Source organism: Globicephala melas, chromosome 1 (genome assembly GCF_963455315.2).
Source record: "Globicephala melas chromosome 1, mGloMel1.2, whole genome shotgun sequence".
Taxonomy (NCBI): Eukaryota; Metazoa; Chordata; class Mammalia; order Artiodactyla; family Delphinidae; genus Globicephala; species Globicephala melas.
In genome coordinates, this window is record NC_083314.1 from 20,947,066 (window position 1) to 20,970,405 (window position 23,340).

Sequence of the window (23,340 nt, forward strand, 5' to 3'; positions counted from 1 at the left end):
ACAGATTCTGCAGAAGTACTCCCAAAGTCCCCTCTGTTTTCTCTTCCCTCCCATTCCTAGCTCATCTGGGCCTCCTCTTTCTCTCTCTTCCCCTACAGCTTCTCTCTCTTACTTTAAGGGGGGAAAAGATAATGCCAGTAATTCACTATTAAGTCCACATATGCACAACTTCTGTCACCCACTGTAAAATAGTAATAATACTAATACCAGTGAGGCTAACCTATATTGAAGGGTGCTCACAAACCAGTCACAGAAATGCCGCCCCAAAGCCACAAATGAGCTCCCAACACGGGGGCTGCTACTTGTTCTCATGCATCCCCTCCCCCTCTGCAGAGTTTCACGCTGCTGACCACCCCCTCCCTAAACCATGTTATCCCAGAGTTTGGTAACACTGCCCTATCCTGGTCCCCTATCTGTCTCTCTGAACCTTCCCTTGGTCTCCTGTGGGGAAACTGAGGCACAGAGAGGTTCCAGGACATGTCCCAGATCATGGGCATATTAAGACATGGGCTGGAACTCAAATGCAGGCCTCCGAACTCTCTCTCTCTCTCCACCAGCCCTCAGGGGAGTCACCCCCAGGCCCCCGGGCCCCCCCGTCTCCTCTCTAGACCACTGAACTGCTTCCCGTAAGAATACTCCTACATCCGCATTTATACCCCCAACTTCTCTTTTTCATCCTCATTCTCCAATGCCTGCTGGGCAATCCCACCTGCGTGTCAAAATTTAACTATCTTAAGACCAAACTCGTCATCTTTCCAAAGTAAGCTTTTCTCCCTAACATCTGCATTACAGTTAATGATTCCACTCTTCTCTCTGACACCCACATTAGAAACCTCTGGCTACAATGTCTTCCCTTTCATTCTCTTGAATCCATCCTCTGAAAGGTCTTTCCGCCTTTCTCTCCCCTCTCAGCCCTGCTACCAGTGGGCCTCCTCTGGGCCTTTAGCACCCCTCCCCTGGAATACCTCCTCCTGGTTACCTGCTTCCATGACCCCTCCAGCCTACCCTGTCCCAACCACAGCCAGATTCATCACCCCAGAGCAGGGCTTCTCAACCTTGGCCCCATGGACACCGTGGGCTGTGTACTCTTTGCGGCCGGCGGGTATCCTGTGTGTTGTAAGATGTTCGGCAGCGTTCCTGGCCTCTACCTTCCACCCATTCCAGTCATGACCCCCAAATGTCTCCAGACATTTGTAAATGTCCCCTGGAGGGGAAAAATCGCCCCCGTTGAGAACCATGGCCCTAAAGCATGACTCAAACATGCTGCTCCTTTCAGAAACTCTCAGTGGCTCGCCAATGTCCTCCCAACTAGTTCTCAGGAAGGAAACAGTCTTCAAGAGATTAGGGAATTATGTTTCCTACTTATGATCTCCTTTCTCTGGAGATTTTTGGGCTCCACCACCTTTGGGCTGGGGTTCAAGGTGTACTGGGGAAGAGGGGTAAAGAGGCAAAGCAGAGAGGGCAGCTGACAGATTCATCTTTGGTCTGACAGCTGAGGCTTCACGGCTGAGGGTACCCCTGCCTGGAGACAGTGAGGCAAGGAGGGGTAGACACGCAGGGCTCCAGGGCCAGATAGCGTGGACTGGACCCCAGACCCACCCCTTCTTAATTCTAGGACCTTGGGCCTGTCCTTTCGTCTCTCTCTGCTGTGGTGTGCTTGTCTGAAAACGGGGATGAAAGCAGTACCTAATTCATAAGGTTGCATGAGTCAATATGAATAAAGCACTTGAAAAGTGCCTGGCATGAAGCAAGTAACTGACAAACATTAGCCATCACTATCACCATTGTTAACAATACGGCTACTACATTCCCAGCCTTATTGACTGTATGTTTCCAAAACATGCTCTCAGTTCAGGCCACAGTGAGTCCTTACACGGCAGTGAACACACCTTAGGCTTGCCCACGGCGAATGCCTATGTTCATGCTCCTTCTTCTCAAATCCTCTGGTTTCCATGTCCTCCTACAGAAATTGTACATGCCTTTCAAGGCCTACCTCGAATGTCATCTCTGTTACAAATCCTTCCCTCTTCGAACAAGCCAAAAACCATCTTTCCCGTTCCTGGACCTCACGACGCTATGATTATGTACTCAACACATACTTTCTTCTGTTACAAGTATAGGGGATAGAATTATTCCAACTAAATACATCTCAACCCCTATCTTAGGGGTCACTCTACAGAACCTGGAATATTGTCTTTCACATAGTTAGTAATTCTAACTTGAATGCATAAAGGAAATAATTAATCTAAGATACTATTTTATAATACTATGATTTCTTGTCTGAGAGAAGCATTATAAGGCATATAAATACAGTTGCCCCCTGGTACCCTTGGAGGATTCATTCCAGCACCCCCAGGGATACCAAAATCCACAGATGCTCAAGTCCCTTATATAAAATGGCATAGTAGGGCTTCCCTGGTGGTGCAGTGGTTGAGAGTCCGCCTGCCGATGCAGGGGACACGGGTTCGTGCCCCGGTCTGGGAAGATCCCACATGCGGCGGAGCGGCTGGGCCCGTGAGCCATGGCCGCTGGGCCTGCGCATCCGGAGCCTGTGCTCCGTGACGGGAGAGGCCACAACAGTGAGAGGCCCGTGTACCGCAAAAAAAAGGCATAGTATTTGCATATAATATATACATAATATATATATATATAATTTATGTACATCCTCCTGCACACTTTAAATCATCTCTAGATTACTTATAGTACCTAAGTAAATGCTATGTTAATAGTTATAAATACAATGTAAATGTTATATAAGTAATTGTCAGTGCCCAGCTAATTCAAGTTTTGCTTTGGGGAACTCTGTGGAAGTTTTTTTTCCCAAATATTTTCGATCTGTGGTGAGTCGAATCTGCAGATGCAGAACCCTCGGATATGGAAGACTGACTATACCCAAACTTCACTGCACTGAGCTGGATATCCTTGCTAATATATATTTGTAACAGAAAAGTGTTCAAACTTTCAGTTCTTAAAGTCGTAAGCATACCATTTCTCCACTATTTTTTTTAGTATGTTAAGTGCTGAATTAATATTCTTACATAAATCATCAATTGCTTCCTCATAGTTTTGCTTCTGTGCTGGCTTTGATAGTTTCCCTGGACTAAAACACAGTCACACCTCACAGTTCCTGCTCAGGAGCCTGAAGATCTCAGCATGAAGGGAAGCGTTTCCCGTTACACTGCTCCTGAGTCTTTGTGTGAGCGAATCAGGCTCAGAGAAAACAATTCACACTATACAGCATTCATGAAACAATGGGCTGCCGGCCATCAGTGGACGGCACAAAAGGGCCTGAGAGTTTGGGTCTCTGTTCCCTGGAGAAAATATCACCTCGTGTGCTGCTGGAAACCAAAACAGAGCCATCATCAGAAAGGAACCTGTCACACCAGCCTTGGGCCAGCCCACATGCCTGGGCAGCTGAGCACCACGGCCCTGCGGCCAGGCCTCAAGGGGACTGGATCCCCGGGCCCCAGCCCAGGAGACTCAGGCACACGGACAGAGGAGACAGAGGGGGGCAAACAGACTCACTCATCTTCCCAGGGAGGTGAAGTGTGAAGAACAATAGCATATTTAAATTCCACAAAAAAACGTGCCAGGCTGATCTGAGTGTCCCCTATAACTCTAAATGTATTGGAGGGAAATTAAAAAGAAGTACTTAGCAGTTCATAAGCATATGAAATACATTACCCAAGACACAGGGGGCAGAGAACCTGTGGAAGAAGGGTTTTAAGGGAATTCATGGAGAACAAGGTCCAGGCGAGGGAGGGAAGGAAGGAATGGCAGAAGCAATCGTGGCTAGCATTCACTGAGCTTCTGTTCCTGGCCAGAACTAGTTGCAAATGCTTTCCCGTTAAATGCTTTTCTCATTTAATCCAAATAACCCCCAAAGATGGGCCCTGTTGTTATAATCCCTCAAGTGTCTGAAGGACGGTAAGTAACGTCACAGAAAATCCCCAGCAGAGAAGAGACTGGGCCCTAGGCCTGGCTGGGCCAATAACCAGCTGTGAAACCCACAACACACCCTCACGCTGGGCCCTCACCTCCACACCAGCAATCTAGAAAACCCGTAGGGCTCTCCAGTTCTACCGCTGCTAACCCAGAGCCCCGCCTGGGGGGACCACACACCTGAACAACAGGAACGGCGATCACGCTCCGAATATTCCTTATGGCAGAAACACAACCCAAACAACTTTTTTTCATGAGCAACTAAACCATCTGCGTATAACACTGGAAGCAGTAGCAGCGGCACACTTGACGCTTCAGTCTGTCACAACGACGTGCTGACTTAGAGATAAGCGAGACAAAAGCATTGCTTTTGCCTGTTTATTGGAATAGTTCTCGTTCCTGCCCACATTTTCAGGGAGAAAAAATAAAGATGAATATTTCTCACACATCATGTCCTATGACCCCACAGGCTTCTGTGTCCCGCCTGTCATTCACCTCTGCCTCTCCCACCCTGCCTGGCCCAGGGCCTCGCACATAATAAAGGCTTCATAGATGCTAGTTGAGTAAAGGATCACCCCACCTCTTCTCTATTCTTTTGATATTTATAGAGAAACCACTTTATAGCAGAGAGTTCTTCTAAACCGCACAGCGTTTGTTTGGCACTGCCAGGGAGGAGGAAGGGTTAAGTTAAAGGGGCAGCTCAGCCAGTCCAGATGAATTTGTCAGCCTCCCTGTCTGCTGTTCCTCTTTACACCCCGTTTCCTCAGCACGCCTTGAACCTCAGCCCATAGGGGTTTAAGACCAAAACTTCCAGAGAAAGGCACTCATAAGGAGGAAAAATAATTTGCCAAGCCCTTGAAAACGGCTTCCTTCTCTGCACCACTTCCATCCGGAGCTTGCTAGAGACTCACTCCCCAGCACTCTGTTCTGAGCCTGTGATTTTTTTAAACCCTTTCGGGTCATGAACCCATCTGAGGATCTGTGGACAGCAACACACCCTCTTCAGAGAAATGCACACACAAGTCTTCAAACACATGCACGGCCTGGGGAGGGACGGTTTCCAGACCTCCATGAGCCGGTTCACAGGTCCACAGGCACAAGGCTGCAACTCCTAGGCTACGGGGATCAGAGAGGGGAGGGGGAGCTAGGCCTCAGTTGACCTGGCACTGCCTTCTCGGTTGGTCTGGACAACACCTCTTCTTTAACGAAAAGAGATTAGGGTCTCTTAACGCAGGCCCCTCAAAGCAGCACCACAACCCCGTCTGAACTGACAAATCATTCAGCTCTTCTGTTTGTTTCAACTTAAAATATCAGAAGAAGAAGGGAAAAAGAAAAGAACAAAGGAAACGTTTTGACTAGGAGAGAAAAAATTGCTCTATAAAAGATACTTTCAGGGCTTCCCTGGTGGCGCAGTGGTTGAGAGCCCGCCTGCCGATGCAGGGGACACGGGTTCGTGCCCCAGTCCGGGAGAATCCCACATGCCGCAGAGCGACTGGGCCCGTAAGCCATGGCCGCTGAGCCTGCGTGTCCAGGGCCTGTGCTCCGCAGCGGGAGGGGCCACAACCATGAGAGGCCCACGTACCGCAAAAAAAAAAGAAAAAAAAAAGATAACTTCCTGTTACTGTGCATGTTAACCCGTCACTTCCCCGCAGGCTAACTCCACATCATAATACAATATTTACCCGACCTGAACCAGGGGTGGGCCCACCGGGTGGCCTGGGGAGCCATCTGCAATAGATTTTTTAGTGGCCATTTACACTTGCCGCTGTAATGGAATAATGGGAGTGTCTAGCCGTAGATCGATTCGGTTAGAGCGAATATGATGGCCCTTTAATTTGGGAAACTCTGCAAATCTGAGCTTCCAGATCATCTCTGGACCCCACTGTCAGACTCTGTATGTGGTTTGTCTGTGTACAGCAAATCTTAAGAAATGTTTGGAGAATGACTTCACAAGATGTATGCATAAGTAAGTGAATGGCTTGTAAGCCAGCCCCCTTAAATACATACATACACACACACACACACACACACACACACACAAACACACACACACACACGTAGGTTCACATGGCTGTAGCCTTGGCTCATATGGCTTCTTCCTCCCCTTGTGCACCTAACTGCCACTATTCCTTCAGCACTCATCTCTGCTATCATCTCCTCCTGGAAGCCTTCCCTGATCTCCCCTGGCTGGGATAAGAGCTCTGGATCCTCATAGTATCTTTCTATTAGAATTAACATTTGTCTTCCTTTGATATCTGCTAAGGACTGAATTGTGCCCCCCCTCCAAATTCATATCTTGAAGTCCTAAACCCCAACATGACTATATTTGGACACAGGGCCTATAAGGAGGTTAAATTAAACCTAGTAAGATTAAATAAAGTCAGAAGGGTGGGGCCCTAATCCAATAGGACTGGTGTCCTTATAAGAAGAGACACCAGAGTGCTCCCTTTCTTTCCCCCTCTCTGTCCATGCACACAAACCAAGGAAGGGCCATGTGAGGACACAGCTAGAAGGCGGCCATCTGCAAGCCAGGAAGAGAGCCCTCACCGGAAACCAACCCTGCTGGCACCTTGACCTTGGACTTCCAGCCTCCAGAACCGTGAGAATATAAATTTCTGTTGTTTAAGCCACCCAGTCTGTGGTATTTTGTTATGGCAGCTCAAGCAGACTGACAACAGTACCAATGCAGACACACGAGCTCCTTGAGGGCTGAGACTGTATCATCGTCCTGTTTCTAGTATTAGTACCTAACGTGGTCCTTGCACACAGTAAGTGATTAACAAATTCCTGTTGAGTAAATATAAGAGTGGATGGAGGTAAGAGGCTGTAAAGACCTCCTCCCTTTCTCACCCTTAGAATCTCAGAGCTATGTTTAAACCCCCTCAGGTCAGAGTAGGTAAACAACTCAGACCCTCCAGGTGCTGTCACTCACTGAGGGAGAGGCAAGGTGGCTGCCTTCTAGGTGTGTCCTCACATGGCCCTTCCTTGGTTTGTGTGCATGGACACAGAGAGGGGAAGGAGAGCGAGAACTCTGGTGTCTCTTATAAGGACACCAGTCCTATTGGATTAGGGCCCCATCCTTCTGACTTCATTTAACCTTAATAGGTTCAATTTAACCTCCTTATAGGCCCTATGTCCAAATATAATCATGTTGGGGTTTAAGGGTCCATGATATGAATTTGGGGGCATAATTCAGCTCAAGGCAAAGCCAGACGTCAACCCTCTCAGTGTCCTTCCTGCCAGTTACTTGCAGCTGTTTGGGCCACCTGCCCAGATGTCAAATGCAAGAGGGAAGAGACAGTTTAGAAATAATAAAATGCTCAATTCAACAACATCTTTCATTCATATGGGAGCAGGTCCTGGCTGCAGAGTCCTTTAACCCGTTGACCAAGCCACCAGTAAGGGACCACTAGCTATGTCAGCGGTGCTTTGTGAGATCACCAAGGAGAAAGCCTGTTGCCTGCCCTGAAAGAACCTGTAATCTAGTTGTGAGGTCTGAGTTAGGAAATATTCTCTGGGTCCTTGGTACCTTCATTAGTCAGTAGACTCGTGTTTACTGAGTATCTAGAACCCGCAGAACATGGTCAGGTAAAAACAGATTAATCAGCTATGGACCCTAGCTTTCAGGAGCTTTTATAAGTAAAAACAAAACAAATAATAATGATGAGGATAATGAGAAGAGTAGCAGTCAACACTTAATGAAATCTCATTATGAGCCAGGCAGTGGTCTCCATGCGTTCCATATATTAACCTATCTGTTCCTCACAACAGTTCTATGACATGGGTTTTATTATCCCCATTTCACAGATGAGGAGACTGAGGCAGAGACAGATGAAGTAGTTTGCCTCACATATAAAGCAACCAAGGAGTAGAGCTGGGATTCAATCCCAGGGATCTGTCTCCAGACCCCTTGTCCTTAGTGACTAAAAGTGCCACATAGGTGACAGAGACCTTCTTTTCCTGCCTCCTTAGAATGACGGGGCTGGACAGTGTGCAGTGTTTTCATAGGGTGAAGACAGAATAAGAGGAGGCACAGCCATGTAAAGCAGGTACACACCCAGGTGGAAGCAGGTGGGGGCCCTGGGGTGGCTTGCTCAGCCAGGTCCCCACCCAGTGCCCACTCTGTCCAGGCAAACCCTGTAGGGGAAGCCAAGGGGCTCTGCGCAAACCCCCTGGACCAACCATCTCCATGGTCCTCCCCAGCTCAACAGTCTACGATTCCAGTGCTGTGAGACTTCTGACAACAGAGAAGATTTGCAGAGCTAAGGAAGCCAGAGATCATCCAAGAGTCTCAGAAGGTGTGGAAGGGAGATGTAAGCTGTCTCCTCGGACACGGGAAGGCTCAGTGAAGGTAGAAAGAGGATGGGGTAATGTTCCAGGCCCGGGTAAAGGCCAGCTGGAGGGCGATGAACCCTAACCCTAACCCTCACTTAGGGCAGAGCAAATGAACAGGTTCAGCAGATCCAATTTGAATTTTGTCCCACCCTTGTTTCTCCAGGTCCATGGGCCATCTTTAGTGCATCATCTTTCTTCTGGAACTTTTAACGAATATGTGGTCATCTGGCTCTTCAACTTGGTGAGAGCAACTTTACATGTGTACCTTCATCCAGGAACGATACTGAAAAAATAGAGTTTGCATGTAAATGGAAGGTCCAGGAGAAACGGGCCTGCTGCAGCCTCTTGCATTTCCGTGGAAGTTAGCTGATGCTCCATCACTGAGAACATGACCCAGTTTAGCAACATCGACACAGCAGGGACTAGGGAAAAGGCCAAGTATTAGAAGACCAAGGCCCATGGGAGGTGAGATGCCACAAAGTGGAGGTAGAGACCAGTCCCCGGCTTTGCTTTTGATTAGAGCCTCTGGTAGCCACACGGCTGGAGGAAACTGAGAGAGAACAATGTTAACAGTAGCAGCAACAACAGACTCTCAGGAATCCGCCCTTGAGTATGGCTGCGGTCCTCTGCCCAGGGCGCAAAGGCGATCCACACAGAGACAGGGCAGGTTCACTCCCAGTTTTAGATCCTCTGTGTTTGGGGAGCCCCCAAAGAACTGGGTCTTCCTTCATCTGGAGGTGACAAAGGGCAAAAGCTCTGGGCTCATTACCATGTAAATGAAAACTACAAGGCAGATTTTCCGCAAAGCCGCTCTCAGGCGTTAGATGCCCTGCTACCTCATTCAACCATGCAGGACCCTCGCCTATTAATTCAAAGCCCGCTGACCGGGCTGTCCTTTAAAGGGCTGCTTCCCCAAATGAGACCCGGCATTCCAGGGTTGAGGACAGCTGGGGACCCGAGAGGCGGTTGGAGCAAGGCGCCCCTGGCGGCTAACAGGCTTTTTCCCGAAGGGCTCTGAGGATGGATCGCAAACGGGATTTCCAGGCATTCCCTCTGAGGACTAGGAGTCCCAAGATCTCCAGCCCACAGACACCCAAAAGCAGCATCCCATCCGCAAAGCTATAAAGAGAGTCTGGAGGATTAGAGCCAGTATGCAGCTAGAGTTCGACGGAGATCAAGCACTTAGTGAGTCTCTGGATCCAGACGCGGCTCCCAATTCATGCTACCGTCCTACCTGAGCCCGGAGCTGCTGGCCCAGCTGCTGTGCCGGGATGCATCCGGCTGAGAAATACCACGCAGGAGGAGGCGGAGGCGGAGAGGGACACGCAGAGCCCCCACCTCGCTCCTGGACCTCTGAAGCACCTTTAATCCATCCCCTGCCTGCCTCACATGTTGAATTGCTTTTTCCTGGGGCATCTGTGAGCACACAAAAGGGGCTGACTGGGCTTGGGCCAACAGCTATTGAGAAGTTCCTCTCCGCGGTACAAGGACCTTCTCAATCTCCAGACGCGACCATTCACTGAAGGCGCCGGCGGCAGGGCTGGAGCACAGATTGGCACATTCCCCTTTGCAGCAAAAGAGCTCCTCCAGCTGCCTTGACATCGTGTTTGCATAAAATGAGCTTTCAGGGGGTCAGGACCCGCACGTGGGGAGGTGTTTCCGTGCTGTGCAAAGCGTCTTCCTTTTGGATTTAGGAAAGCAAAAGGCAAAAATGGCCCTAGGCGCGGTGGAGAAGTCTCCTTCCAGACCGGCAATCCTAACTCTGTCTTGTATTTATAAAACCCCTTGCCTTCTGACCCTGCCTCTTCCATACCTGCACATCCGGCCCCCTGCGGAGTGTAAAGGACCGAGCCTTGTTGCCCCTGATTTACAGATGAAGAAACCAAAGCATGGAGAGGTTAAGTGACTTGCTTCAGAGGTGACAGAGCTGGTCACAGGGGGTGGGGGTGACAGAGGGTTCTCTCTCTGACAACCCGCACCTTTGAAGATTCACTGACAGCCTGAGAAGACTGAATCTTTGAAGGACCGGAGCACAGGGCTGCCAAAGGATTTGTGTAAGAAGGACGTGCAGCTGAAGCACGGAGCTCATAAAACATCCCAGCCCCCCAGGAGTTCGGCGGAAGGGGCAACTGCGGGGAGGAGGTCCCCCGGGCACCCTCACCGCACTCACGCACACCATCCCCTCTGCTCAGAATCCCCAGGAGGGGGAACACACAAACACCACCTAGTGACCATGTCCAGCTCTAGTTCTCGGGTTAGCTCCGTCCTCCCCGTGAAGGTGGGAGAAGACTGTGACGCTTCTGCAGTCAGGCGTCAAACATCTCTGTGCACATCCTCCATCCTCCCAAACAGAGCCTTCCTCCCTCCCTCCTGCCCTGCGTTCCTTTCTGTCCAGTGGGTGTAGGCACCCAGAATTCAAAGTACTTAAACATCATCCTGATAATAACATGAGATTAAACCTCCTGCCCCCAAACAGAACGGGCCATCAACAGTCAGAATCAAGTTCTATGGTCGTTGTCACTGTTCTGTTATTATTACTACCAATACTGCTTAGCGGCACAACTCTTCACCCCCCTTACTGGCTTCTCCTCTTGACATTTGAATGTGGGTGCTTCCCGGGCTTCCCCCTCAAACCCTCTTCTACACTCTCCTCCCGGAAAAGTCATGCCCCTCCTCCAGCTCCTGCCACTTTTCTTTTGGCCACACCACGCAGCATGTGGGATCTTAGTTCTCCGACCAGGGATCCAACCCGTGGCCCTGCAATGGAAGCGGGGAGTCCTAACCACGGGACCGCCAGGGGATTCTGATGCATAAATCTGCGTCTCCGGCTCTAACCTCTCTCCTGAGCACCTAAGCGAGTTTTCAACTGCCTGATGGACGGATGGTGCCCAAATGGGTGTCCTGCAGGCAATGCAAATCTCCTAGTCTAAACTGAACTCATTAGCTTCCCTCCAAATGACCGCTGCTGGGGCTCTGCGAACGGCCCTTCCTCCGGCCCCACAACCAGCCAGGTGTCCGGCCCCAGTTCCCCCTCCTTCTTCACCTACGTTACATGCATTCATTTCTCTGTAGTTAAAGCCCTAATCATGTCCCTCCTGGGCCAGTTCAAGATTCTTCTAACCGGCCCCCGCTGGAATCCAAGTTCCCCGAGGTCAGAGCTGTTTTGCTCCCCACTGGATCCTCCACCAAGTCACAGGAAACCCTTCATGAGCAAAGGTCTCTCTATCTCTCCTCCACCTTCACATTGCTAAAAAATTCTTCCCTGAAGCAAAGATCCAATCACGTCAAGTCCCCAAAGACATATTCTGTAGGTCACCAATTGACCCCAGTGTTCAAATTCCTACACGTCGTTATGAGCTGGGCATGTAGCTCCAACCTGCCTGTCCAGCCCCCTCCCTTGTGTCTTCTCAATCTATCTGCCCTTTACTAAGGCTGCCCTGGGCTAGTCCTTGTCTTTGGTACATATTCTTTTCAATCTTAGTATCTGTATCCTCTCTCCTGGAGGGGAAAAAAAAAAAAAAAAGCATCTCTCAACCAACACCTTCTCTGCCTGGAAAATTATTTTATCGTTCAAGACTTAGCTCAAGTGTCCTCTTCTTTGGTAAGCCTCCCCCCGCCCCTCCTTCTTCCCCAGAGTCTCCAAGATACATCTCCACTATGGGACCTGCTATAGGAATTAGGACAGTGAGTTCTATACCGGGGCCAAGGCCCGGTGACCTCCTAGCGATTTCAGTACCACACACCTGTCTCAGCCTGTGCCATCGGGTGTTATTATGTATTTGTTACGCTATATTCCTTCAAAACAAACGAAGCTCTTGGTAGGCTAATCCCAGCATGGTGAATGTAGCAAACATTCATTATTCATCATCAGTTTGTTAGTGATGACGCTGACAGCTCAGATAGTTATGATACTTCCCCCTAGTCATGCATTTGATGCTCACAACAATCATGGGAGCCAGATGGTCCAAGTATGTCACCAATAATGAAACTGAGGCAGCAAACAGGTTACCATCACTTAGCCAGATGGTGACAATAGCAAGGAAAACGGACTCCATGTACTTTCTACTGGGCCCTATACCTCTCCAGCTCTTTGCCTCAAGAAATGAAGACAGAACCACCAAGTCATTATTACCAGCAAAAAAGCACCTCCCATCCATAAAACAATGGTGGAAACAGTTTGGTGTGATGAAAAAACCTGGTCCACCATTTACAATCCAAGAGAAAAAATCTGGGCATAGAAAAATCTCAACATAGAGTGGCCCCAATGAGCCATCGAGTACATGCTGTCATACTACCACTTAAAGCTGCAGATGCGACTCCCAGAAGAAACTGAAAATGCATCCTTGGGTTAGATTCTGACACGGAGACTCAGAGTTAGTTAACAGAGGCAGTGTAATAGAACAATTGCGAGCCTCTCCCAGGATTAAGCCTCTAAACCTATCAAGTTTCTACAAAACAAGCAGATCCTGTTATTTCTGCCTGGAGAGAATCAGAATCTTCTGACTTTAAGTGTTAAAGGATTCTTCTACCTACTGAGGCTCTGAATTTGGAAACCAGCTAGATGAGCCGCAATGTTGTACAACATTCAGATTTTAAAGAATCCACTGTAAGAATGGATTTTCTTTCTTCCTTAAAAGAACCTCTCTCTTGCTGGTTCACCCAATTCAATCACATATCCCTTTTATAAATGCAATCAAACCAAAGAAATAAGGTCCTTTTGTATTTTGTGACTCGGAGAAAAAAGGCATCTCGAACACGAGTGACCCTCCTTGCTCAGCTCTGCTCCCTCACTGGTAATTCCAGGCCATAAAAGTCACCCACTGCAAACAGAAACGTGAGATAACCAGGTCGAACTGTCACTTCCAGAAAACCTTACTCATCCTCTCCCTTGAAAAGGTCAGTTTATTGGGATAGTGATGAAATGATTATTAACCAATCCTACTGGGCTCTGCAAGTCCTCTCACCTCTAAGGATAAAAATCCGTTCCTGGAGACCAGGCATTCACTGGACGTGCTCACACTTGTGTACATACTTGTGTACAGGCCCTCCCGGGGCTGCTTGTGGCTTTACCCCACGGTGAATTAATGGAGGCTCACCCACCATAGTGCTCCCAAGTTTACTGGCATCGCCAGACAATGTCAAGAATTACTTTGTTTTACTTCTCTGATGTTCCCAGTTTACCCTGTTTCAGATGAATGAAGCAATTACAATACTCTCAATGAAGAAGCTATATTCCAATGCACTTTCAATTCCAGTTTGTGAGCAAGTTACTTAATTATTTCTATTTGTTTTTCTTCCTGAGTGGATAATTTCTTCTGTCTTAGAATAGTAGAGCAATCTTTTTCTTAAAGAAGAAACACTGGGCCAAATGCTTCCTTAAAACTTAGTGTCTTCAGCTCATACCATCAAACACAAACATCTTCCTGGACAGTAGAGTAAACAGCGCTCAGATCTCATCAAATATCAAACCTTATTCTTAATTCAAAGCTGTTGAAGGAACTTTTCGTGGTGCCCATGATCCTCAGCTATAATTTTTCTTTTTATCTTTTGATATGTACTAATTAGATTATCATCTACATCGTATAAATGAAAAGACAGGTTTAAAGGCTGGCCCCGAAGAGATAAGTCTCGACCAATAGGCCTGGCCGCTTATCCGTCTTTGTCTATTTGTGGGACCTTAGGAGATCAACCTCCCAGAGAATGTCTCTTCAAATTAAAAAGAAAAAAAAAAAAGAGAGAGAGAGAGAAAAAAATCAAAATCTCTTCATTTCACTGGGTTGTTAAGAAAATTAAAGGTGGTGATACATGTAAAAACACCTTGCAAACCATAACATTCTAAGCACATACTAGCTAAAGTTATTATTAGTGCTTGACAACATGGCATGGAAAAGGACCCCTCCAAGGAAGGCTACCCCATTGGGAACGATAAATAGGAGGGGATGGTGATGGCCTGACAGTCACTAAGGCCATCTCATTGGGGACAATAAACAGGAGGGGATGGTGATTGTCTGACAGTCACTAAGGCTATCTCATTGGGGACAATAAACAGGAGGGGACGGTGACGGTCTGACAGTTACTAACGGAAGGCCCCAGAGACCAGCCATTTGTTTTCACACCCTTTCCTCCTCAGGGCAGGTGAGACTCAGAGCATATCTCATTCATTCTGACCCCCTTCCTCAGACAGTCACAAAGAGACTGGAATTGAAATAAAACACATCCTAATAAGTTCACGAGTTTCTAGCCCCTTCCCTCTCTCCATTCGGAGCTCAAGATTTAGGCACTGTGGCTCTCACTTTTTCTCGAGTTGAGAGATGCTGTTGCTGTTGTTGATTTGCTTATATATTTTCTGCTTTTGAGTCACAACACAAAAGAGCGCCCCTGAAATGCAAATCAAAACCACAATGAAAAACCACCTTACACCTGTCAGAATGGCTATCGTCAAAAAGATAACAATATTAATATATTAATAGTATAGCACAGAGAACTCTTCTCTATACTCTGTAATGACCCACATGGGAAAAGAATCTAATAAAGAGTGGCTATGTGTATATGTATAACTGATTCACTTTGCTGTACAGCAGAAACTAATACAACATTTTTATTCAACTATAATCCAATAAACAATTTTTTAAAAAAGGACAACAAATAATAAGCATTGGTGAAGATGTAGAGAAAAGGGAACCCTTGCACACTGTTGGTGGGAATGTAAACTGGTGTAGCCACCATGGGAAACAGCACAGAGGTTCCTCAAAAAATTAAAAATAGAATTACCATATGATCCAGCTATTCCATTCCTGGGCATATATCCAAAGAAAATGAAAACACTAATTTGAAAAGATATATGCGGCCCCATGTTCATAGCAGCATTATTTACAACAGCCAAGATATGGAAGCAACCTTAATGTCCATCAACAGATGAATGGATAAAGAAGATGTGGTATACATATACAATGGACTATTGCTCAGCCATAAAAAAGAATGAAATTTTGCCATTTGGAACAACATGGATAAGCCTAGAGGATATTGTGCTTAGTGAAGTAAGTCAGACGGAGAGAGACAAACACTGCATGTTTTCACTTACATGTGGAATTTTAAAAATAAAACAAATGAGTATAACAAAACAGAAACAGATACAGAGAACAAACAAGTGGTTACCAGTGAGGGGAGGGGCACAATAGGGGAAGGGGATTAAGAGGTACAAACTACTATATAAAATAAATAAGACGGACTTCCCTTGTCCAGTGGTAAAGAATCCCCCTTACACGGCAGGGGACACAGGTTTGATCCCTGGTCAGGGAACTAAGATCCCACACGCCTCGGGGCAACTAGACCCTTGCACCAAAACTACTGAGCTCACGTGTCTCAACTAGAGAGCCTGCGTGCTGCAAACTACAGAACCCACGTGCCCTGGAGCCTGTGTGCCGCAACTAGAGAGAAGCCCGCGCGCCGCAAGGAAAGATCCCGCATGCCTCAACAAAGATCCCGCGTGCTGCAACTAAGACCTGATGTAGCCAAAAATAAATAATAAAATAAATAAATAATTTAAAAATAAAATAAGTAAGATACAAGGATGTAATGTACAGCACAGGGAATATAGCCAATATTTTATAATAAATTTAAATTAAGTATAATCTTAAAAACTATCAAATCACTATGTTATACACCTGAAACTAATGTAACATTGTATATCAACTATACTTTAATTGAAAAAAGAGTTCTCTTACTCCAAGGTGGGGCAGGCCACAGTTCCAAAATATCTGATAACTGTGACTTAAAGAGAAATACTTGGGTTGAAACACAAAAAGCAAAAAAATGCATTTAGAGATTAGCATTTCCATGCCTACGGAGAAAGTTTACAATTAAAAGGATAATATGGGCCACCATGCCTTACTATCGGGGTGACCCTGAGCAATAATAGTTCCTACTTCGTAGAGCTGTCATGAGGATTAAATGAGTTAATATATATAAATGAGGAAAACAGCATTGGCACAGAGTAAGCACTGTCTAAAGGTTTGCCATTAGTATTATTACAACAATTGACAAATTTTTATCCATCACTCAGGTGTTGGCCAATTTAAAACTTGTCCCCCCCAAAAATAAAATAAAATAAATAAAAGTTGTCCCATCTTTTTCCAATCTTCCATGGTTAGCAACAGTTGACAGTTTGTTCTTGTGAGAATGGACCAATAAATCAACAAAATGTTGCATCTGATCCATGAGAATCTACATCTGATGCCTCTGTCCTAAGTGCTGTGGTTGGTTTTGGCGAAATGCAACTGTGCTTCTAAACAAATCAGAAAACCTATTTTTCTGCCCCTTTCTTTCCCTCAATTCAGAGACGATGATCCCAGTGACCTCTTTAGACATATTGTTACTAAGTGTGGTTATTTCAATTATCAAACACCAAATGAGCTTGCAAAATAAGACAAGGATAAAAGAAGTCTGGAAAAATCACCTACCTCTTCAGTATCAATAAATAACGCTAAATTTTCAATTGAATTAAAAATGTACGTGAAGAAAACAGTTTGATGCAACCTTCTGCATTCAAACTTTCGACAAGAAACCAGCCCTTACTTGTCACTTTCCTAAGGATCAAGGACTACATTCAATTCCCTTATCTTCGTATCCCCAGGGCATGCAACAGACACTCACAAAAGATAGATGAATAGACGGGAGAAAACAGAGCTGGCTTTTACCCACAGTGTTCAGAACCCATCAAATTCCTATAATCACAGAATTAAAGAATGTTCGTGATAGGGAAGGAATTGAGCTCAGGAGAAGTTACACAACTTGCCCAAAGCCACGTGGCTATTTAACAGCAGAGACTGAACTTGATCTATCACCCCTGTAAAGAACACTGGGCTCTCAAGCTGTACCAGAGCTTCCCAGCTAAGGGCAAGTCTCCGTGGCCTTTTGGAAGCTTTTGAAATATGCCTCTGACACCAGGAAGAGCGCCACATGGGTGCTTTTCTTCCCGTATTTAATCAATATTTACTGGAGAGCAATCTTCACCTACACTCTTTGTTACTCTCAGGAATTAAAGAACCACTGACTCTCTCCAACTTGCCACTTCAGGCCTCTGAGATGAGAGATTCGCTATTTGTGGTATGAAATCCTTCTCCTGTCTCCCAGAGCTTTCCGATTTCACCTCGGGGATAAATCAAAAGCGTTTCCATGCTGCTTATATTAGAGTGGCTTTTGTTGAAGAAACATGCTTTATAATTTGAGACGCTGGGACTTTTGTTTACAGACTGAATTAAGTACAGGTTGAAACTGTGGCTTTTAGACATAACATTGCAGGAGAAGCTTACGCTCTACCACGTAAGAAATCTTTCTCAAACTCCAAGAGACGGGCACCTCCAACTCAGTGAGCTGGGCAGACAGCATTTGTTCCTGCCTGCTGGCACACAGCTCAATGCTACGGCCACATGGCCCAAACAAGACCTCCAGGAGCTTAAGCCAGCGGTACTAGTGCCACAACTCTGATGTGCAGACAGGGCAGCCCAACGGGGAGTGCCCTGGGTCAGAGACTTGGAAGCAGAGAAAGGAAACGGAGCATAGCTCAGATGATATTACGTTCCTGCTCTAAACCCTTCAGTGGTTCCCACTGCCTGCCGTGCGACACTCGGAATCCTCACGGGGGCTTATGATTGGGTCCCAAACTATTTATTCCTCCTCCTTACCTACTGGTTCCCTGCAGGTCTACCATGTTCTAGATGATCCAGACTGTTCTGTCTCCCTGAACAGTTCAATGACGTCACCACCTCCACACCTCTGCACAAGGTGTCTCTCCCCTGAGATGCTCCAACCACTGCCTCCCTCAGATCTCATCCTAAGTGCCACCTCTTCTCTAGAACCTTTCCTGAGTTCTCCTCCAACCTCCCAGGCCTCCTCCGAGTGGAAGTGGCCTCAATCGCCATGACACTCTTGTAGTACTTTTGTAACCGCCCATGGTAATTATTTTCTAAACGGTGTGTCAGCAATTTGGGAATGTCTTTTCTTGCCGTCAGTCAGCATTAGCTGAGCATCTTCTGTGTGTCAGATGCTGTGCTGGGTGCCTGGGACATGAAAATAAATAAAGTCAAGGTTCTTGCCTTCAATGGGCTTATGCTCTAGTGGATGAGATGACACTAGGACAAAGGGTTATACCTAGTGCAGGGGGGAAATGAAATATGAAAGAGGTGATGGCATTTTAAGTTGGGTCTTAAAGAGAAATGTGTTCACTTGGCAAAAAATAGAGAGGAAGGAAGGGTTCTTCTAGGGGAAAAGAACATTATATACAGCAGTGCTTGTCACAGGTTTTACTGAATGAATAAAACAAAGGCCGGGAAGGTTCCAGATTGGTTAGCCCCCTGCTCACTACTGTCTACATTTACTGAGTGTGTTCACGACTCCCATCCCTCACAGCAACCCCGGAAGTTAGGCAGCATCACCCTCATTTTATGGATGAGAAAACTGAGGCTTCCAATGCCCAAAACCCCAAAGCTATCAAGTAGCAGAGCGTGGCCAGTGATACTATAAGGTTGTACTAATGAGTTCGCCTTCAAGGACCTAAACATAAAGCAAACTCTTAGCTCTCTTCCTCTAAGCCTGGGTGGACCACTCCGGGCAGACCTCAAATACCCAAAAACCATCTCAGGGAACACATACTGCGAGGGAAGAAGAGAGAAGCAGCCGAAGCTGTGCTGCGTCCAGATTCTGGGAACAGCGAGGCCCTGTGTCTCCCTATAAACCTGATGTTACTCCTCTCACAGTATATGGTTTTAGTGGCCCCAAATGTGGGTCTTCTTTCCTAATATATAAACGGCAACCTGGAAAGAGCCGTCCAAAAGTCACCTCAGGCCAACTCAGGCTCATTAAAGCTCCCTTAGGGCTCTGAGAATTGAACTGAACCTCTGGCTTTCTAGGAGAAAGCACTTCGTTTTTGACAGAGTTCTCTTCCCTCCTTTTCTTCATCTGATCACTTGCTCAATTTTTCCCTTTCTAGTTCAGGCTTTTTCTGTAACTCCTGTATTGGGCATATGCTCTTTTTTTTTTTCCCTCCTAGCTGAGACTATTATATCTTGCTATTGTCATGTTCCTTTTCCATTGAAAGCAATCAAAAATGAAAATCCACATTTCAGAACAGCGTCTATTAAATAGGCACCTTTTCATGGTTGGAAAAAAAAAAAAAAAGACAGCACTCTCTGAGGGCTGACTTTCAGTTCTGTGTATCACCTAAAGATTAGACGCTTGGGTGAGACTTTTGCCTCTTCACAGGCCATTTGTATTTGGGTATTTGAGAGAGACGGCAGAAAGTCTCGAGTCAGAACCAATTTGCTTTAAGGAATTCTTCGTCGAAAGCATTGCTAATCAAAGTGTGGTCCTGAGAGCAGCAGCGACTGCATCACTTGTGAGCTTGTTGGGAACAGAGACTCTCAGGCTCACCCCAGACCAGCTGAACCAGAATCTGCCGTTTTGCAAGATCCCAAGTGATTCATAAGTACATTAAAATTTTAGAAGCACTGGTCTAGAATTAAAATGAATTTGCTTTAATGAAACCACCCTGTAGCCTCCACGTGGACTTCTTTCCTAAGAAAGAAATCTCCATACAGTAAACTCCATAGAACATCCTCCACCACGCTCTTCCACCCAAACTGTTTATTCATAGAAGAATTTTGAAATGATAAATCAGCTTCCAGAAATCACACTCAGCCTGAGGGAGTTCCAGATGACACAAAGCTGATGGCCAGCCTTTCTACAGCGTGTGGGAACTAAGAAGGGAGAAGTGGGGCTTCCCTGGTGGCGCAGTGGTTGAGAGTCCGCCTGCCGATGCAGGGGACACGGGTTTGTGCCCCGGTCCGGGAAGATCCCACATGCTGCAGAGTGGCTAGGCCCGTGAGCCATGGCCGCTGAGCCTGCGTGTCCGGAGCCTGTGCTCTGCAACGGGAGAGGCCACAACAGTGCGAGGCCTGCGAACCGCAAAAAAAAAAAAAAAAAAAAAAAAAAGAAGGGATAGGTAACAGGCAACCCTCGTCCCGCCTTCTTTAAGGCCCTGCATCTTTCTGTTGATATCTTTGCCTCTCGGAAGAGGGGAGTAAAAGACGTGTTGTACAACCGCACGGGTGACTAATGTGAGACTGAGGGGGCTGTGCTGTGTACTGAGCTCTGAGATCCTTGAGTGGGGGGATGCTCTGTAAACACAAATGGCAGAACCAAGAGCCAGCCAAGTCCAGGCTGTGCTCACACCTCACACTTCCAATAACAACAGTCAAGACACACACAGATGAACCCTGACTAACCTGTCACCTACACTGGAGAAAGGAACAGAGAGGATGGAGAATCACGTGCACCTGGTTTAAGGAAATGACAGCTAGAACTGGAGGAAAGAAAAGGGAAGAGGGGAGGTGATGACCAGGCCCTGCTCGAGGCTGTCCTGCTCACCTGGTCTCAGTCACCCTCCAAGTGGAGTTAAAGCTCACGGGCGGACAGAGGCTGTGACCAGAGCCCTGGCAGGCCACACAGGTGCTGGCCTGCCATCCCACTTGACCTTGGTCTCTATGAAGAGGACACCTGCCTCAGAGACATTTTTATAAAAAAAGGGAGCACCAAAAAAGTTACCCCTTGTTGAAAAACCAAAACCGGGTCCCCCATCCAAAGTGAGTGTTTTCTCACTGATTCCGATAAACATGCACATCACAGGAAGCTCCTTTAGACTCCTGGCATCTTTCAGACCTCTAAGTGCAACGCCTGGGTTATTGATTCCTCTGTGTTAAAGCCCAACTTGGTAGTGCCCTCCCCCACTTCTACTAATTTTTCACTCATTATTTCCATCTTCACCTTTGAATTCTCTAAAACGGCAATATTTTAAAACACTAAAATGGTTTACTTGTTATCAATCAATACCTGCTTTTCCACCAATTATAATTTCTTTGTAGATTAACAGTTTTTCAGCTCCAGAAACATGATTCTGTCCTTTTAATATGCCCACATCAGCAAGCTCTCACAGGAAATCTGGAACGGACGGCAAAGAGCAGTGGTGGCAGAAAGACCCTTAGGCTCTGAAATTCAGACAGGAATGCCATCCATCTTCCTCTACCACAACCAAAAGACAGCCCTCCCCGCCAGAACCGAATATGTCAGATATCAGCCGCCTCTGAGGACTGAGGCTCTGAATTTGATTTCAGCTAACTTCCACTTCATAAAAAAGCACTCGACTTTATTCCCCCTGTAACTCAGACCTGGATAAGCCAAGCAGTTCTCCAGAAACACATCTGAAGGAACAACTGTGCATCCCCTCCCCACCGTCAACATGCACGGGCATGCCTGAACACACCACCTCCCAAGGCAAAGAGAAAGTTAACTTTCAAATAAAGCTGTCCTGCAGCCAGTCTGGTCACATTTCCAGACCCTTTACATTCACAAAGGTGGTTCTTGCAACTCTGGCCTAAATCCAGAAGCTGAAAACTGACCTCTCCCTGCTGAGGGCACAGACCAGGGTCAAAGGTCCACAAACACACGTTCGCCACAAATACACCACTTTCTTTCTCTCTCTCTCTCTTGGCCAAAGTGAGAATAATGGGCCAGGCTTATTGTCTTTCCTTCAGAGAAGCCAGGATGGGTGGCTGGTGGGAAGCTCCAGACAGAATGTGGGTGTGTGAATCTATGCAGGCTCCACAGAGGAATTTTCTGGGAACTCCAGGGGTTTTGAAGAAGGGTGGTCTCAGGCTGGGACACAGGGGCTCCTCGGATTCTCGGGTACCCCAGAAGTGTGGGGTGTAGGAGGGGCGTAGTGGCAAGGCTATCCTGCCAGCCAGGCTCCCCTTCCCTGCCGTCCCAGGCCCTCCCCACCACGGCGGGGTCACTCACCGCCCGTGAGCTGTGCAGGGCCGAAGCACAGCGCCAGCTGAAACCACAAGATCACGGCCAAGAGTCTCTGGGGGGACTGAGGCTGCTGCTGCTCTAGAAATCCATCTCCATTGCTCGGGTTCATTCCATGATACATCTTTCATCCACAGAGGGCATCCGGCTTGCAAGAGTCTGCAACCAAGAGCGAACACGACGATACCCCAGGCTGCCAGGGCGCCGGGGGCCACGCTCCCCCTCCTCCGCCCTGGGACCGGGACCCTCGGCTTCCCCTGCTCCTTTCCCATTCCTCACCCGCGCGGCCCCCGCCCCCTTTCCCACTGCGAGCTCCCCCCTCTTCTCCCCAGCGCGGGGTACACTGAGTAACTGCCGCCGCGGGATGCTGCGCGTGCGGGAGGGATGGAGGAGGGGTGGGAGGGCAGGGGTTAGCGCACATTGGCTCCGTGCCGGTCCCCCGGATTCAGCGGCTGTGACCACGACAGGAAAGTCTAAAGCCTTCCAGCCTCTCGGGGCTGAAAAAACACTTTTCCCCGGGCCTACACATTTCACTCCTAGCAATCTCACGAGGTGGCACCGGATCCCCCCAGCTACTTCTCTGGTTTTCCCCAGGATCGGGATGGGTCCTACTGCCCAGTCCCCAGTGAGATTTCTCCGCGCTGTCAAAAAATTCCTCCCTCGGGGAGCAGAACCAGGCACCAACTCCCCCTCCTCGGCCTGCGAGCGCCTCCCCGGGATGGAAAGCCCCTTCCGGGGCTCTCGGTCTTACCTGTGGGTCTCATGCATGCAGCTTCCTTCCCTCCTCCGCCTCCTCCCCCCGCCAGTCTAACCCGCATCTGTGCGCGACCTCTGCTGCCGCCGCTGCGCGAGCGAGCGAGACGGAAGCCGCGGCGGCGGCGGCGGCGGCGGCGGCGGCGGCGGCGGCGGCGGCGGCGGCGGCGGCGGCGGCGGCGGCGGCGCCCGGCTCCAGCTCCCCCCGCCCGCGCTCTCCCTCCCCAGGCTCCGGGAGCGGACGGGTGCGGGAGTTGCGCGGGGGAGGACGGTAGTCCGGCCGCGCGCCCCCGAGGAGTCACCCGCGCGCCCGCTACCTGAGCTCCCGAGCGCGCGGCGGCGGCGCGGAGAGAGGGAGGGGGCGGGGGCGGGGCGGAGGCGCGCAGCCCGGACACGCACGCGGCGGGCACGCGCCTCCGCAGACCCAGCCAGCGCCGCGGCTGGGGAAGG

At 48.2% G+C, this 23,340-nt stretch overlaps 1 protein-coding gene across 3 annotated transcripts in view; it reads right to left on the minus strand.

Moving 5' to 3' along the window:
* Window positions 1-23,030, minus strand: part of SUSD4 (sushi domain containing 4) — a 121,339-nt gene extending 98,309 nt beyond the window's left edge. For 2 of the 3 annotated variants that reach the window (XM_030868384.2, XM_030868383.2), the window contains exons 1-2: window positions 22,889-23,030; window positions 22,126-22,296 (exon numbers count right to left, since the gene is read on the minus strand). In XM_030868384.2, coding sequence (XP_030724244.2) covers window positions 22,126-22,261 — 136 coding nt within the window. In that variant the 5' untranslated portion in view covers window positions 22,262-22,296; window positions 22,889-23,030. Of the gene's footprint in view, window positions 1-22,125; window positions 22,297-22,556; window positions 22,692-22,888 lie in introns of those variants that run through there. The other variant, XM_060300217.1, reaches the window with a different exon arrangement.
* Window positions 23,031-23,340: the final 310 nt, after the last annotated feature.